Genomic DNA, 14,415 nt, shown 5'->3' with positions numbered 1-14,415 from the left:
AATGTACTTTGAAAACTATACAAAAATGGGAAATGAAAACAACTATGCTCCTGAATGACCACTGGATCAATGAAGAAATTTTGAAACAAATAAAAATGAAAACACAACATACAAAATGCAAATATAGATGAAAACACAACATACTAAAATTTTTGGGATACAGCAAAAGCAGTACTGAGAAGTTTATAGCAATACATGTCTCTATCAACAAAAGTAGAACTATTTCAAATAAACAACCTAATGATGTACTTCAAAGAGCTAGAAAATTAAAACAAAAAGTTTAAAGTTAAAAGGAGGCAAGAAATAATAAAGATCAGAACAGAAATAAGCCAAAACTGGAAAAAAAAATTTACAAAATATAGGGCCAGCCCCTTGGCCTAGTGGTTAGGGGAGTCAGATTCCACATGGCTGACCATGTTTGCATCTAGGCCCTGATGGCTTGAAAAACATGCTTTGTACTTGTGTGTGCTTGCATGCCCCAAATCTCAACAAAATGGAGAAATAGCAGAGGAAGGATTATGGTGTGACCGTGCCCTACCTACCGTAAAGGATGTTTTCCCTCTTTCTCTCCCTCTCTCTCTGATGAATGCATGTGCCCTCTGGTAATTAAAAGCATAAAATATCAATGAAATGAAAAGTCTTTTCTTTTCTTTTTTTTCTTTACCAATGAAAGAACATAGGTGGTATAGGCAGTGGGGTCCCTCACTGTGAAGCTGGAGCCACATGAGAAGCCTAGATTTGGATCCCAAACAAGTCTGAACAGGCCAAGCATGGTGCACATATCTGTAGTTCTGGCTAACTGAGAGGGTCACGTACGAACCTGTCAAAAATACTTTTTCTTCTCCATCATGTGCACATTCTCTCTTACTCATTTAAAAAAAAACCCAACAATATAAACATAGATTAAAAACAGGTATAGGAGTTTAGCTGCTTTTGTTATTAAAAAAAGTATCAATGTGAGATAATAGATATGTTAGTCTGCTTCAGTGTAGTAGCCATTGCACTATTCATATGTATCTGTTGGGTCATTGGAAAAATCATGCATTTTTATATAGAAAAACATGCAGGACTTTTCTGCTGACCCAATATATCCCTGTCTTTTTATGTATCCTATAACATCATATTATAAACTTCAAAAACTTCATTAAAACTTACTTTAAAGAAATCAGAAGGTTTTTTTATAAATCTGGGTTAAAAGATTATGGGATTATCAAAAAGAGAATGTAGGAGGTTAGCCCTGTAGCTCAGTGATTAAGGGGACTGGATCCCACATGATCAAACCTGGTTGGAATCTTGGTCCTGGTGACTTGAAAACAAAACAAAACAAAACACAGCAAAACAAAAACAAAAAAACACTAGGCACCTGTGTGTGCACCCAAAATCCTGATGGGAAAGAGGAGTAAAGGAAAAAGGAGTGTGGCATAACCACGCCCCCCACTGAGGGAGTGGGAGTACTTTCTCCCTATCTCTTTTTCTCTCTGTTGAGTACAAGTGCCCTCTGTGAATTACAAAACAACAACAAGAGAGGTAATCTAGGTTGCCTCTGTGTACCTGAAAATTTCTTACTCATATAATGAAAACATTGATTGAAGATGAGTGAATAAATACATGGGTCAGTGAACAGCTGAATGAAAATATTAGGTCATCGGAAAAGTCATGACATGTTTTTTCGGATGACCCATAATTATGGACCAATGTTTCTCACATCAGAATGTGCTTAGAAGTTTTAAAATTCCGTAATTAAATTTTATAATAATAATCTGCCTGATCTCACACCCAAGTTATGCCATTATGCCACTTGGTTGCAGTGCCAGCATTTGTGTTGACTCTTAAATTGGAACCAAGTAATATCCCTTTAATATTGTAGGCTGAGGCCATCAGGTGGCATGGTGGTGAAGGTGCTGGACTCCCACATGGCTGACCATGGTTCGAGTCCCAGACCTAATGACTTGCTATCTTGTTTTCCCTTTCTCTTTCTGTGTGTCTTCCTGGTCAAATTAAAAAGTAATAATAATGAAAAATGGAATTAAATAAATAAATAATTATTTAAAAAGATATTGTAGACTGAAAAGAATACAGCTGGAGTGGACTAATACTGATGTGAGAAATTAAATACAGTTGATGATGTAACCTATTTTATAAATTAAAAAGGTTTGTAAAAAGGTGGCTGAAAGAAAATGATGGGAGAATTATGTTGTGAAAATAATATAGATTTATGTTCTAAAGGCACAGAAAGAGTTAGTGTCATTTTTCAACTTAGAATCAATTGGTTTGAGCAAAATAATGTCATTTGTCATATTAAGTAAATGTTATTTAGGTTTATGAGTGTGTTAATATGTAATTAAAAGTTTATGTTGGTTTTATTCTTACAAAAGAAATAACTTTAAGTATAGGAACTTACATCTAATGTTGTGGAGCATGTTTTAGTTTCATCAGAATTAAAATAATTGATAAGTTCTAAAGTTTGCTACTGGACAATAGTGTAGCAGTAAAATGTGGCACTTGGGAGGCCGACTCACGTGAGAGGATTCCCAGTTTGTATCCGGAGCCATCCCTAAGTACACTTAGCACATGTGTGCCATGATCTATGGCTGGCTGAAGATGGGGGTGGTTTGCTGTGTTGGGACCCTCTGGGGTACTCTTTTTCTTTCTGTCTTGGTCACTCATGGAAGAAATTAAGAAACTTAAAAATAATTTGCTACAGAGGATGTATGCTTGCTGGAGAGATGGACAGGGAGAGAGGGGGAAAGTGAGAAAGTACCTTCATGAGGAATGGTCACAATGCAGTTCCTTCTTCATTCCTCTCTCCTTTCGGGATTCTGGGCATGCATGCACATGCACATTGTTGTGTCCAGGATCCAAACTGCCAGTTGGGCCTTGTGGGATCCTGCAGCCTTGATCACCATGGGCTTCGCTGCCTTCACAAGCAAGCTTCATTACCCATCACTCCACTGAAAAGAGTTTATTATGAGGCTGCCATCTTGGCAAGACTATTATTTAGATGATAAATGCTGAGGGGGAAAAAAGTGTGTCTTTTTTTTTTTTTTTTTAAGAAAAAAGATATTTCCTTTAGGAGCATTTCTTCCATTACTTAAGTTTGAGAAACTCTGATCTAGGCTAATTTACATTCTGCAGATGAGGAAATCAAGACTCATGATTAACATCATGTGAATGGATAATAAAAAACCTATTTCAATTTTATAGTATTTGAAATGATTCTTCGCTAATTAATAGCTTTTATTTTATTATGTGTAATAATTTTTTCTCTTTGAGGATGGATACTCCATTCAAGCCAAATTTGGCTGTTCTTAATGATGCTAATAGTATTTATTTTGATATTTGTCTAATAGTTTATTTACAAATGCTTTTATTTTCACCAATGGAAAAAAACTTATATATTTACAATAACCCTTGGAAGTGGATTGTTATTTCCATTTTATAGATGAAGAGATGTGAGAGGAGAGGTGATGATAGAGGTAAACAGATTTGCCCAAAGTCACACTGATAGTAAGTGACAGAACTGGGATTTGAGTGTATTGTTTTCCATTTTAATATTCTAGTAGCATACTGAAGTAAATCTAAAATTTTGCTTTTAAATATTAATCATTCTTTTAGCTTGTGTTATTTACTTGAACATTTACAAGTTTGATTGAGTATATGATATTTTTTCCTTCTAGGCATTTTTGTAAGTTATATTTCAGACCGTTTGTTATTTATATTAATTTATATGACTTATCATTGGATTTTTAAATTCTCTTAATTAATATATTCCATTTCTGTAATCTCAGGTCTTTGTTTAATGTAGTATATTTTTTTCTTTTTTTTTTTAAATAGGTCCCGATTGTTCTTTGAATGTTCCTTCTACTGAGTCTTATTGGATTCTACCAAATGTTAAACCCTTCAGTCCTTCCGTAGGTCGGGCTTCACATAAAGCAGTTTTACATGGGAAATTTATGTGGGTGATTGGTGGATATACTTTTAACTACAGTTCTTTTCAAATGGTTCTGAAGTAAGTATTTATTTTCATTTTTTCCATTTTATTTTTTGAAGATAGATTTTATCCTAAATCCTCTGTCCAAATGTATAATTGGTTATTTTTGGGATATTATCTATTTGCTACATGGGGCTGATTTGGGAATATATTAACTCATTATGTCCATAATTAATTATTTGTTCTTGTACATAATACATTTGTTTTGTGTTGAAATTTTATTACCTTTCTAGAGTGCTTTTAATAAATTCTGAGTAATAAAATATTAACTTCAAAATCAGCAGGCCTTATTTGCATTAGGCATAATGAATCCAACCATCTTTTATTTTTTTCAGAATGAAAAATAAAAAAATACTTTCAGTTTGTCGTATAAATTTTAGTTTACCTGCATTTTTGCTTTGTATGTATTTTACAAGCTTTTGCTAGAGGTTAGTGCCAGTTTTATAAAATAGATCATTCATTTGCTGTTGGATTATTAGAGATTGTTCTCTGTATTGTTGGATAATTAGGAGAATGATGTGGATGGCAGCTTTATCTGGTTTCTTTGTAGTTGGTTATTGTATTTTATGAACCATTCAATAACAATAAAAGGAACTAGGAAAAAAATAATTTGATTTATCAGTTTTGTTTTTTGGGTGATAAGCAATAACTGATAAAACTTGGACATCAGAACAGGCCATGAACAGTATACTGAAATGATGTGTAACCAATAGTGTTGCCAGATTTAGCAGGTAAATTTATTGGCTAAATAGTTAAGCTTGAATTTCAGATAGACAACAACTAATTTTTAGTAAAAGAAGACTACCTGCAGAATATGTATTTTTTTGGTTTCGTCCAAATATTGCATGGGTCCTATTTATACTTCAGAATTAATTTTTTACTTGAACAGTTCAGATTTAACAATATATCCTGTATAACTAGGTTATCCTGGTAACCCTACTTACTGAATATATTCACCCTGTTATACAGGATATACTAACCCTGGTTATACAGGATATCCTGGTAACCCTACTTACTGAATATATTAACCCTGTTAATGTTTAAAGCTTTATAAATTCAACTGAGTATGAGAGGAGATGACTTTCAAATTATGATTGAATGTGACTGGAATTATAGTATAAAAATAATTGTATGGAGAAGAGAGAATTTTAAGTAAATATTTAAATGAGAAATTAGAATTCCGTGACACAGTATAGGAAATAAGGTATGGTAGAAAAGAAATCAAAAGATAATTAGTGAGATTGAAATGAATTGTTAAGGTATAAAAAGAACCTAAGGAAGTAATGAGTTTTAAATGTGGAAATGAAAAGGAAATTAACAATGATTAAAGAAAATGAAAAGCCTATGAAAATAGAGTTGAACTTTGGATTATGTTATGATATTTGCAAAGTCGAGTGAAGACAAAGAGCAAAATTGTCAAAGAAGCATGAAAAGCTTAAAAGATTGCGTTCTGTATAAGTTGAATAGCGTATTTAAAATTAATTGAGAAATATTTAAAATCTCTTATCTTAAATAATTATTTAATTGTATTTATTATTACTATTTTTTTTAATTTGCTATAGGGCACACATGCTTCCCAGAGAGATTCAGAGAAAAAGAGAGAGAGAGTGAGAAAGCAAGCTGCCAGGTGTGAGACTCGAACTCTGATTGACCATCTAGGAATCTAGCACCTTTACCACCATACTACCTGCTGGCTTCTACTTAATATTCTCTTACATTTGTATGTTTTTCATTTGAACTAGACAGTTTATAATTTTAATAAATAAACAATTTAATACTTTATTATTGTTATTACTATTTTAAAAATTCTTTTATTTAAAAAAATTCTTTAGGGACCTGCAGTTAGCTTAATGGCTATGTCGCTGGACTCCCACGTAGTCAACCGTGGTTCAAGTCCCGGACCCAGTGGCTTAAAACTCACGCCGGACGCGTGTGCGTGTGTTCCCAAGATCCCGAGAGGAGAATGGAGGAGAAGGGATTGCGGTGTGGCCATCTCCCCTGGGGAGTGATTTCTCGCTTTCTGTCTCTCTGTCTCTCTCTGTCTGTCTGGCGAGAGCACACACCCTATAGCAAAAACCTCTCCAAAAAAAAAATCTTTAAATTTGCTAGAGGGCATATATGCTTACCAGAGAAAGAAAGAGAATACAAAAAAGCAAGCTGCCAGGTCCAGGACTCAGACTGTGGTCGGCCACATGTGGGAGTCCAGTGCTTTCAGCACCATCGCACCTGCTAGCCTTGATAGTTTAACTTTCTTGGTCTGAAATCTGGCTTTTTTATTACAATATTTATATTGGTTTGTAGTGAGCTATGAGAGATAATATTAGAAGTTTGATTATTTTTCATCATTTTGAATGTAGTTCAATTGTACTAAGGATATTTAAACAGTTTTTTAAAGTGAGTGATCAGTTATAATTTGATTTATCTTCTTTAGTGGAATTTAGTTGAGGTATAAATGTTAATTTTAAGATAAAATAATTTAGTCAACAATATAAAAGTTTTATATTGGTGTCTTTTAAACTAGAAAGAGACTATTGTATACACACACATGCTTTAACATTGGTGAAAATTAACTTGTATTCATGAGCATAGCAAACTATTTTGAACATGTACTTTGAGCTTGGGATGCATTAGTGGACATAACAGCTGTTTCTGTCTTTGTGAAGTTAGTGGAGGGGAACAGACTGAAAAATAAACGTAATTACCAATGTAAATGATATGTATGCACATATATATACACATATGGAGTTAGATAGATAGATAGATAGATAGCAGGAGGTAAAGCAAATCAAGAGTCCCAATGAGGATGGAGTTGCTATTATAAATGTAGTGGTCAAGGTGGGCTCCATGAGAAAGGTGAGACTTGAGGAAAACTTAAGATCAGGGCATTGGCAGTGCATGTATATGTTAAGTACAGAAAAGAACAAGGAGGGACCAGCAGTTAGCATAATGGCTATGTGTGAACTCCCATGTAGTCAACCGTGGTTTGAGTCCCGGACCCGGTGGCTTATACTCATGCTGGGCATGTGTGCGTGTGTGCCCAAGATCCCTAGAGGAGAATGAGGGAGAAGGGATTGTGCGGTGGCCATCCCCACTTGGGGGCAATTTCTTGCTTTCTGTCTCTCTGTCTCTCTGGCGAGCACATGCGCCCTGTAGCAAAACCCTCTCCAAAAAAAGAAAATAGCCAGACCAAAGCCTTAAGATAGGGGCTTCTTAATGTGTTTAAGGAACAAAAAGGAGGCCCAAGTGATCTGCATGGAGTATATGAGAGGTCAGAATGAAATTAGAGGGATAATGGGGAGGGCGACAGCTCATATAGGGTGTTGTAGATCTTTTTGAAAGACATGGGAGTGTTTTGAGCATGCTTTCATTTATACTTTAAAGGAGTCATTATGGCTACTCTATTAAAAATGTGCTAGGGATTGGGAAGAAGAGTGGAAACAGAGATTGAGTTAGGATGAGATTATCAAGATAATATGTTTTAGATATAGAGAAGAGGACCAAAAACTGAATCTGAGGCATTGTATCACTAAAAGATTGGGGAGAAGAAGAGAATCCACAGTGGAGGCTGAAAAGGAATGACTAGTGAGATAGGGAAACCAAGAGTGCAGTGTCTTTGAAGGCAAGGGAAGAGTATGAGGATTAAGGAGAGACAATGTGAAGTGCTGATGATTAAGCAGAAAAATAAAGACTGAAAAGCGGTTTTGTATTTACTGTAGCCATTTTGTTAAGGTCAATAAAGAATTTGACTTTAACAAAAGAAGTTTTTCTGTAGTGGTGGGGTTAAAAGCTTATTAGGAATTAAATAAAGAGTGGAAAGATGGGTAGAGGTGAACACAGTAAAGAAATTGAGCTGTAAAGAAATGGTGTGGTAGCTTGAATGGGAAGTGAGGTCAAGAAAAGTTTTTCTTTTCATCTAAAAGGGAAGACCATGTTTGCATGCCGATGACAACAATCCTAGTGAGACTTAAAAACAGTCATGGAAGAAGAGATGGGGCCCAACTCTGTTGGTACTTCTCTGTGTTACTGTCATCAGAGGAAGGCCCAGGGTTTGGGTCCTGGGTCCACCTGAACATGCTGGGCGTGCCTGTGATGCTGGCTGGCTGGAAGCCTAGTAGTGATTGCAAGACGATGAGATCCTGTCGGGGGTTCAGGTCTCTCCTTTCTGCGCCTCCCCCACCCCCCATTCTATGTCTTCCTCCTTCTGGAAGGAAATGCATAAAAACTTGAGTGAAAAAGATGGGTGAACTGCTCAAGTATGTGTGCTCTAGTGTACAGTCACCTTGAGTAATGCATTTATAGCAGGGATCAGCAAAATGCAGAATAGATCAGTACCTGAGGGTTCAGAAAGATTTTTGTATTTTTACCAGGCTGTAAGAGAGCGTGGAGGTGACAGTGGTGTAAGAGTAACGACTGATTCCACGTGGGAATGTTCTGGGGCCTTCTGTATATACTGGGGGCGTGCATGCACATGCATGTGATCTGGGCTGGCTGAGGCTGGAGGTCAGTCTCACTGTGGGGACTGTTGGGTGGTGCTTCTTTCTCTTTGTCTTCTTCTGTCTCTTTTGGAAGAAATGAAAAATGAATTAAAAAAAAAACCCAGAATAATAATGTGAGACCATAAAGCCTAAAATATTAACTGTGTGGCCCTTTATAGAAATAATGTGCTGAGCCTTAATTTACAGTAACTTGGCGGAAAGCAGTGTGCTGATTACAGATAATGGTAGGTGAGTAGATTTAGTGGGGCAAGTCTGTGGAAGTTATGTTCTTATTTATTGTGTTTCCTCATGTATATCATACAGATGTATTTTTTAAGTCCAAGAGTAGATTAAACCATGCTGAAAACAATTGTGGCGACTCTTACCTTTCATGTAAAAGGGTAATTTCTTGCCTTTCCTGATAAGTTAAAGGAACATAAAACAGGACACTTTCTTGAGTGGGTGCTTCTTCTTGTCTTGGCAACTTTAGGGGAGTTGTATGTAGTGTGGTAACAACTCAACTGGAATTGTTAAGGAAGCATTTGAGGTCCATGGTTTAGGACTTCTGTTTTAATATTGTATTAGACCATTAAAAAATAAGAGGTTTATTTTTGTATCCCATAGTACAACACTAACTTATGTTTTTAATAGATGCTTTTTGTATTAGTGGTCTAATTTTGCACAATCTTAAAAAAACTATCCGTAATAAGCTATGTTTGTGCATAGGAAATACATGCCTCTTGGTTAATTTTTGTATTTCTAAGCTAAGTATATGAAAGAGAATATAAATGAATACCTAAAGCAAATGGCTATTGTAAAAATGGAGAGAATTTCATCTATTTCTAAGAAGAAAAGCTGTTTTTTTTTTAAATTAAAAAATGCACAATGCATCCTGCAGGTAGTGTGGTAGCTATTAAGGCACTGGACTCCCACATGGTTGACTGTGGTTCGAGTCTTGAACTCAGCATCTTGAGACTCATGCCAGGCACATGTACATGTGTGCCCAAGATCCCTAGAGGAGAATGGAGCAGAAGGGATTGTAGGCATGGCTATCACTTCTGGGGTGGGGGGGGTGGGGGGGTGATTTCTCATTTTCTCTCTCTGTCTCTCTCTTTCTCTCTTTGGCAAGTGCACATACTCTATGGCAAAAACCTAAAAATAAAAACAGAAAAAGAATAAAAATTCAGAATAGCTCAATATTGCTTAGGTTAGTCAATTGATTGAAATAATTGAAGACAATTAGGCAAATTAATTTCAGTAATAAATATCTTAGCCAAGTTAATGTGTATACATTTAGGCAATTGAATCCTAATTTTGGGTAGATATTACCTGAATGAATCTTTATGAAAATTTTCTACTATGGTACTTGAAATTATGAGATTATTGGTTATAATTCCTTTTGAATTTAGTGACTACTTGGCTGCAAGTGAAGAAAAGCATATGCAAATTTAAAAACTGAAAATGAATCTTAGTTTATGAAGTTTTTTTTCTTCTTCTTTTTAGTTACAATTTAGAAAGTAGTATTTGGAATGTAGGAACTCTATCAAGGGGACCACTCCAGAGATACGGACACTCTCTTGCTTTATATCAGGTATGACTGCTGCTTTTTGACTTTTAATTACTATTATTATTTTTTAAGAATTTATCTTGGGGGACCCGGCAGGTGGCATGGTGGTTAATGGCGCTGGACTTCCATATAGCCAACCACAGTTTGAGTCCCAGACCTGGAGGATTGCTTTCTCACTTTCTTCCCCCGCCTTTCCCCCCCCGCCCTACCTCACTCTGTCCCTCTGGTCAAGTTAAAACAAACAAATACATAAATAGAACTAAATACTTATTTAAGAAAAACGAAAAAAAGAATTTATCTTAGAAAAAATTCTAGCATTTAATGAGAAAAATAGATTGTTTGGATCACAATAACTTGAAATATCACAGACTCACATACTCTTTTAGTAAAAAGTTAGATTTTAGTTCAGTCATCCATTGTACATGTAAAGAAATTAAGACTGAGCTTTTGTCCATGACTTTATACTTCTTTTTTAAGTCATTTACCTTTTAAAAAAATATGGCAAAATACACATAATATCGGGTTGTTGGAAAAAAGTCATGATGTGTTTATATTTTTCTTTGCAAAAATGCAACATGACTTTTCAATGACCCAGTAGTTAAAATATACCATTTTAACATTTTTTTAAAATCTTCTTTTTACCATTTTTAATTTTTTTTTTTTTTGGAGAGGTTTTTGCTATAGGGCACGTGCGCTCACCAGACAGACAGAGACAGAGAGACAGAAAGCAAGAAATCATCCCCCAGGGGAGATAGCCATGCCACGGCCCCTTCTCCTCCATTCTCCTCTTGGGATCTTGGGCACGCACACACATGCACCCGGACCATTTAAGAAATCATCCCCCAGGGGAGATAGCCATGCCACGGTCCCTTCTCCTCCATTCTCCTCTTGGGATCTTGGGCACGCACACACATGCACCCGGACCATTTTTAATTTTTTAAAGAATTATTTGTTTAATTTTATTTATTTATTATTATTATCATTAAAATTTGCTATAGGACACGTGCACTCATCAGAGAGAGACAGAGAGAAAGAACATAAACCACCAGGGACTAGAAACGTGGTTGAGTAGGGTCCAGCACCTTAACCACCACACCACCTACTAGCGCCCATTTTAACTATTTTTGAACGTAGAGTTCAGTGGTATTAAATACATTCACATTATTGTGTGACCATCACCACCATCATCTCCAGAACTTTTCCATCTTATAAAATTGAACAAAAGTCCTCACTCTCCCCTCCCTCAGTGCCTGAAATCCACCAGTGTGCTTTCTGTCCTTGTGTGTTTGACTACTCTAGAGAACTCATGTAAGTGGAATCATGTAGTGTTTGTCCTTTTGCAACTGGCTTATTTCCCTTAGCTTAATGTTTTGATGGTTCATCTATGTTTTAGCTTGCGTCAGAATGTTCTTACTTTTAAAGGCTGAATAATATTCTATTATGTACCATAATTTACTTATTTATTAATCTGTCGATAGACTCTTAGATAGCTTCTACTTTTGGCTGTTTTGAGTAATGTTTCTTTGAACATGTGTTTAGAATTATCTGTTTGAGTCTCTGCTTTTGGTTCTTTGTGTGTGTACCCAAGAGTGGAATTGCTGGATCATATGATAATTCCATATTTATTTATTTTTTTCATTACCAGAGGGTACATGGGTGCATGTGCTTGCTGAGAGAGAGAGACAGAGAGAGAGAGAGAGAGGAAGAGAGAGAGGGAGAGAGACAGACAGATAGTAAGTGTCCCACCCTATGGGGTATGGTCATGTTGTAATCCAAATCCAGCATGCATGCGTGAGCGTGTGTGTGTGAATACACACACACACACACACACACACACACACACATACAGACATATAGACACCCACTGTGTTTTTCAAGCCTTCAGGGCTGAGATTCAGACTGCAGTTGGCCTGTGTGATCTAGCTCCTTATGCCCAGCACTTAACTGTTGTGCTATAGGGCTGGCTCTTCTGTGTTTAATCTTTTGAGGAAACGGAAAACTTTTCCATAGAGGCTATAGTATTTTAGATTCTCACCTGTAGTGCACGTAAGTTTTAATTTGACCACAGCCTTACTAACACTTGTTTTTTTGTTTGTTTTTGATAAGCATGAAATGATATCTTATTGTGATTTTGATTTGCATTTTTCTAATGATTAAGTGATTTTGAACATCTTTTCAAGGGCTTGTTGGCTATTCCTATATCTTTTTTGAGTAATGTCCATTCAGTTTCATTCTATTTTTTTGAGAGGTTTTTGCTATAGGGCGCGTGCGCTCGCCAGACAGACAGAGAGAGACATAGAGACAGAAAGCGAGAAATCACCCCCGGGGGGATGGTCACGCCGCAATCCCTTCTCCTCCGTTCTCCTCTTGGGATCTTGGGCATGCACGCACACGCGCCCGAGTCCAAGATGCGATCTGCGGTCGACTACATGGGAGTCCAGTGACATAGCCATTACGCTAACTGCTGGTTCCCAAGTTCGTTCTATTTTTGAAATGAGTTGTTTGTTTTGTTGTTACCTGTTCATTTGGCATTGTATACAAGAAAGCATTGTCCAATCTAATGTCATGAAGCTTTTCCTCTATATTTTCTTCTAAGAATTTTAAGGTTTGAGCTATTATGTTTAGGCCTTTGTTCCATTCTGAGACAGTTTTTGTGTATGGTGTAAGATAAGGGTTCAAATTCATTTCTTTGCATGTGGATAGCTAGTTTTCCCAGTATCATTTGTTGAAGACTTTATTTCCCATAGAATGGTTTAAATCTCCTAATCAAAATCATTTGATCATATAAAAGGGTCTCCATTTTCTGAAAAAATGCATAATAGAAAAATGCATAGATTTAAAAACTTTTCACTCAAAATAACCTTATTAATTTCAGTTTTTTGCAAAGTTTTGAAGTCCCTTTTATGTTTGTGTTTATTTCTGGGTTCTCTATTGTATTTTGCTCATTTGTATGTCTTTAAGCTAGTAGCATACTACTCTCCCCTCAAATTTTTAGTGTTTTAAATTTAAAATTTATTTTATATTATTTTATTTTATTTATGAGAGAGAGGGCATAGAATGGGGGCTCTTTTGTTGGAGTCTTGCCATGCAGCCATCCCCCTACTGCAGCTTCTTAGTTAGCTAGAATTATAGGTGCACGGCACTGCACTCAGCCTATTCAGATTGGGTCAAAAACCAAACCTGAGCCTCCCATGTAGTTGCAACCTTACATAGCAGTGTGCTATCACTACCTACACCGTTGTAGCTCACCCTAGTACCATATTGTTTTCATTCTTGTAGCTTTGTAGTAACTTTCAAAGCCAAGAAGTGTGAGACAATCTGACTTTTTTTTTTTTCCCCAAGATTATTTTAGCTATTCAGGGTCTTTTGATATTCCATATGAATTTTCGTATAGAGTGTTTTATTTCTGCCTCTTCAATTGTTTTTAGTTTGAATCAACAACAAAGAGTGGTCTATTTCATGTTCTGTGATTAGACCTTTCAAATCAGAATTTATATGTTTTCTATGCTTATGTAAAAAATTTGGAAAATACAGGAGCAATATAAAGAACAAACTACCATTCTTTTTTTTCCTTATGCACATATGTTTTAAAAACAAAATAAAAGGGACCAGCAGATGACATAATGCTTACATAGCTAGACTCCCATGTAGTCGACCGTGGTTCAAGTCCTGGACCCGACTGCTTAAAACTCACCCTGGGTGTGTGTGCGTGCATGCCCAAAATCCTGAGAGAAAAATGGAGGAGAGGGGATTGCAGCATGGCCATCTCCCCCCAGGGGGGCGATTTCTCACTTTCTGTCTCTGTTTCTCTCTGTCTTTCTGGTGAGTGCATGCACCCTGTAGCAAACATTTCTCTAATAAAATAAAATAAAATAAAATAAAATAAAAAAAAATATGTATGATTTTTGTCTTCAGTTTCATATTTTATTTTTTGGCCTCATTTTTTGGTAACAGCCTTATTGTAATATAATTGATATACAATTCATTCATTTAAAATATGCAATTCAGGGTCAGTGGGTGGTGTGGTGGTTAAGGTGCTGGACTCCCACAAGGCTGACCATCGTTTATGTTCTGGACCCAGCAGCTTAAAAATCATGCTGGGCACATGTGCGTGTATGACCAAAATCCTGACAGGAGAATGGGAGAGAAGAGATGGCCACATGTTCATTTCTCACTTTCCCTCTCACTAATGTCTCACTTTTCCTCTCTCCTTCTCTCTCTTTCTCACTATGGCAAAAGCCTAATATGTTTAGAAAAATACATAGACTATGTCATGACTTTTCTGATGACTATATATATATATATATATATATATATATATATATATATACACACACACATATATATATATGAGTGTGTGTGTGTGAAAAACAGAGACTTTT

At 36.1% G+C, this 14,415-nt stretch overlaps 1 protein-coding gene across 1 annotated transcript in view; it reads left to right on the top strand.

Annotated features, from left to right (window-relative positions):
* LOC102496389 (attractin-like protein 1) overlaps positions 1 to 14,415 on the top strand; it is an 84,562-nt gene that overhangs the window by 44,563 nt on the left and 25,584 nt on the right. Inside the window, exons 7-8 of the mRNA XM_027766974.1 lie at positions 3,835 to 4,009; positions 9,970 to 10,057. Of these exons, the coding sequence (XP_027622775.1) occupies positions 3,835 to 4,009; positions 9,970 to 10,057 (263 nt within the window). The remainder of the gene's footprint in view (positions 1 to 3,834; positions 4,010 to 9,969; positions 10,058 to 14,415) is intronic.

This window comes from Tupaia chinensis, unplaced genomic scaffold (assembly GCF_000334495.1).
Source record: "Tupaia chinensis unplaced genomic scaffold, TupChi_1.0 Scaffold143797_1, whole genome shotgun sequence".
Taxonomy (NCBI): domain Eukaryota; kingdom Metazoa; phylum Chordata; class Mammalia; order Scandentia; family Tupaiidae; genus Tupaia; species Tupaia belangeri.
Note: the sequence above shows the minus strand (reverse complement) of the source record. Positions and strands in the feature narration are given on the sequence as shown.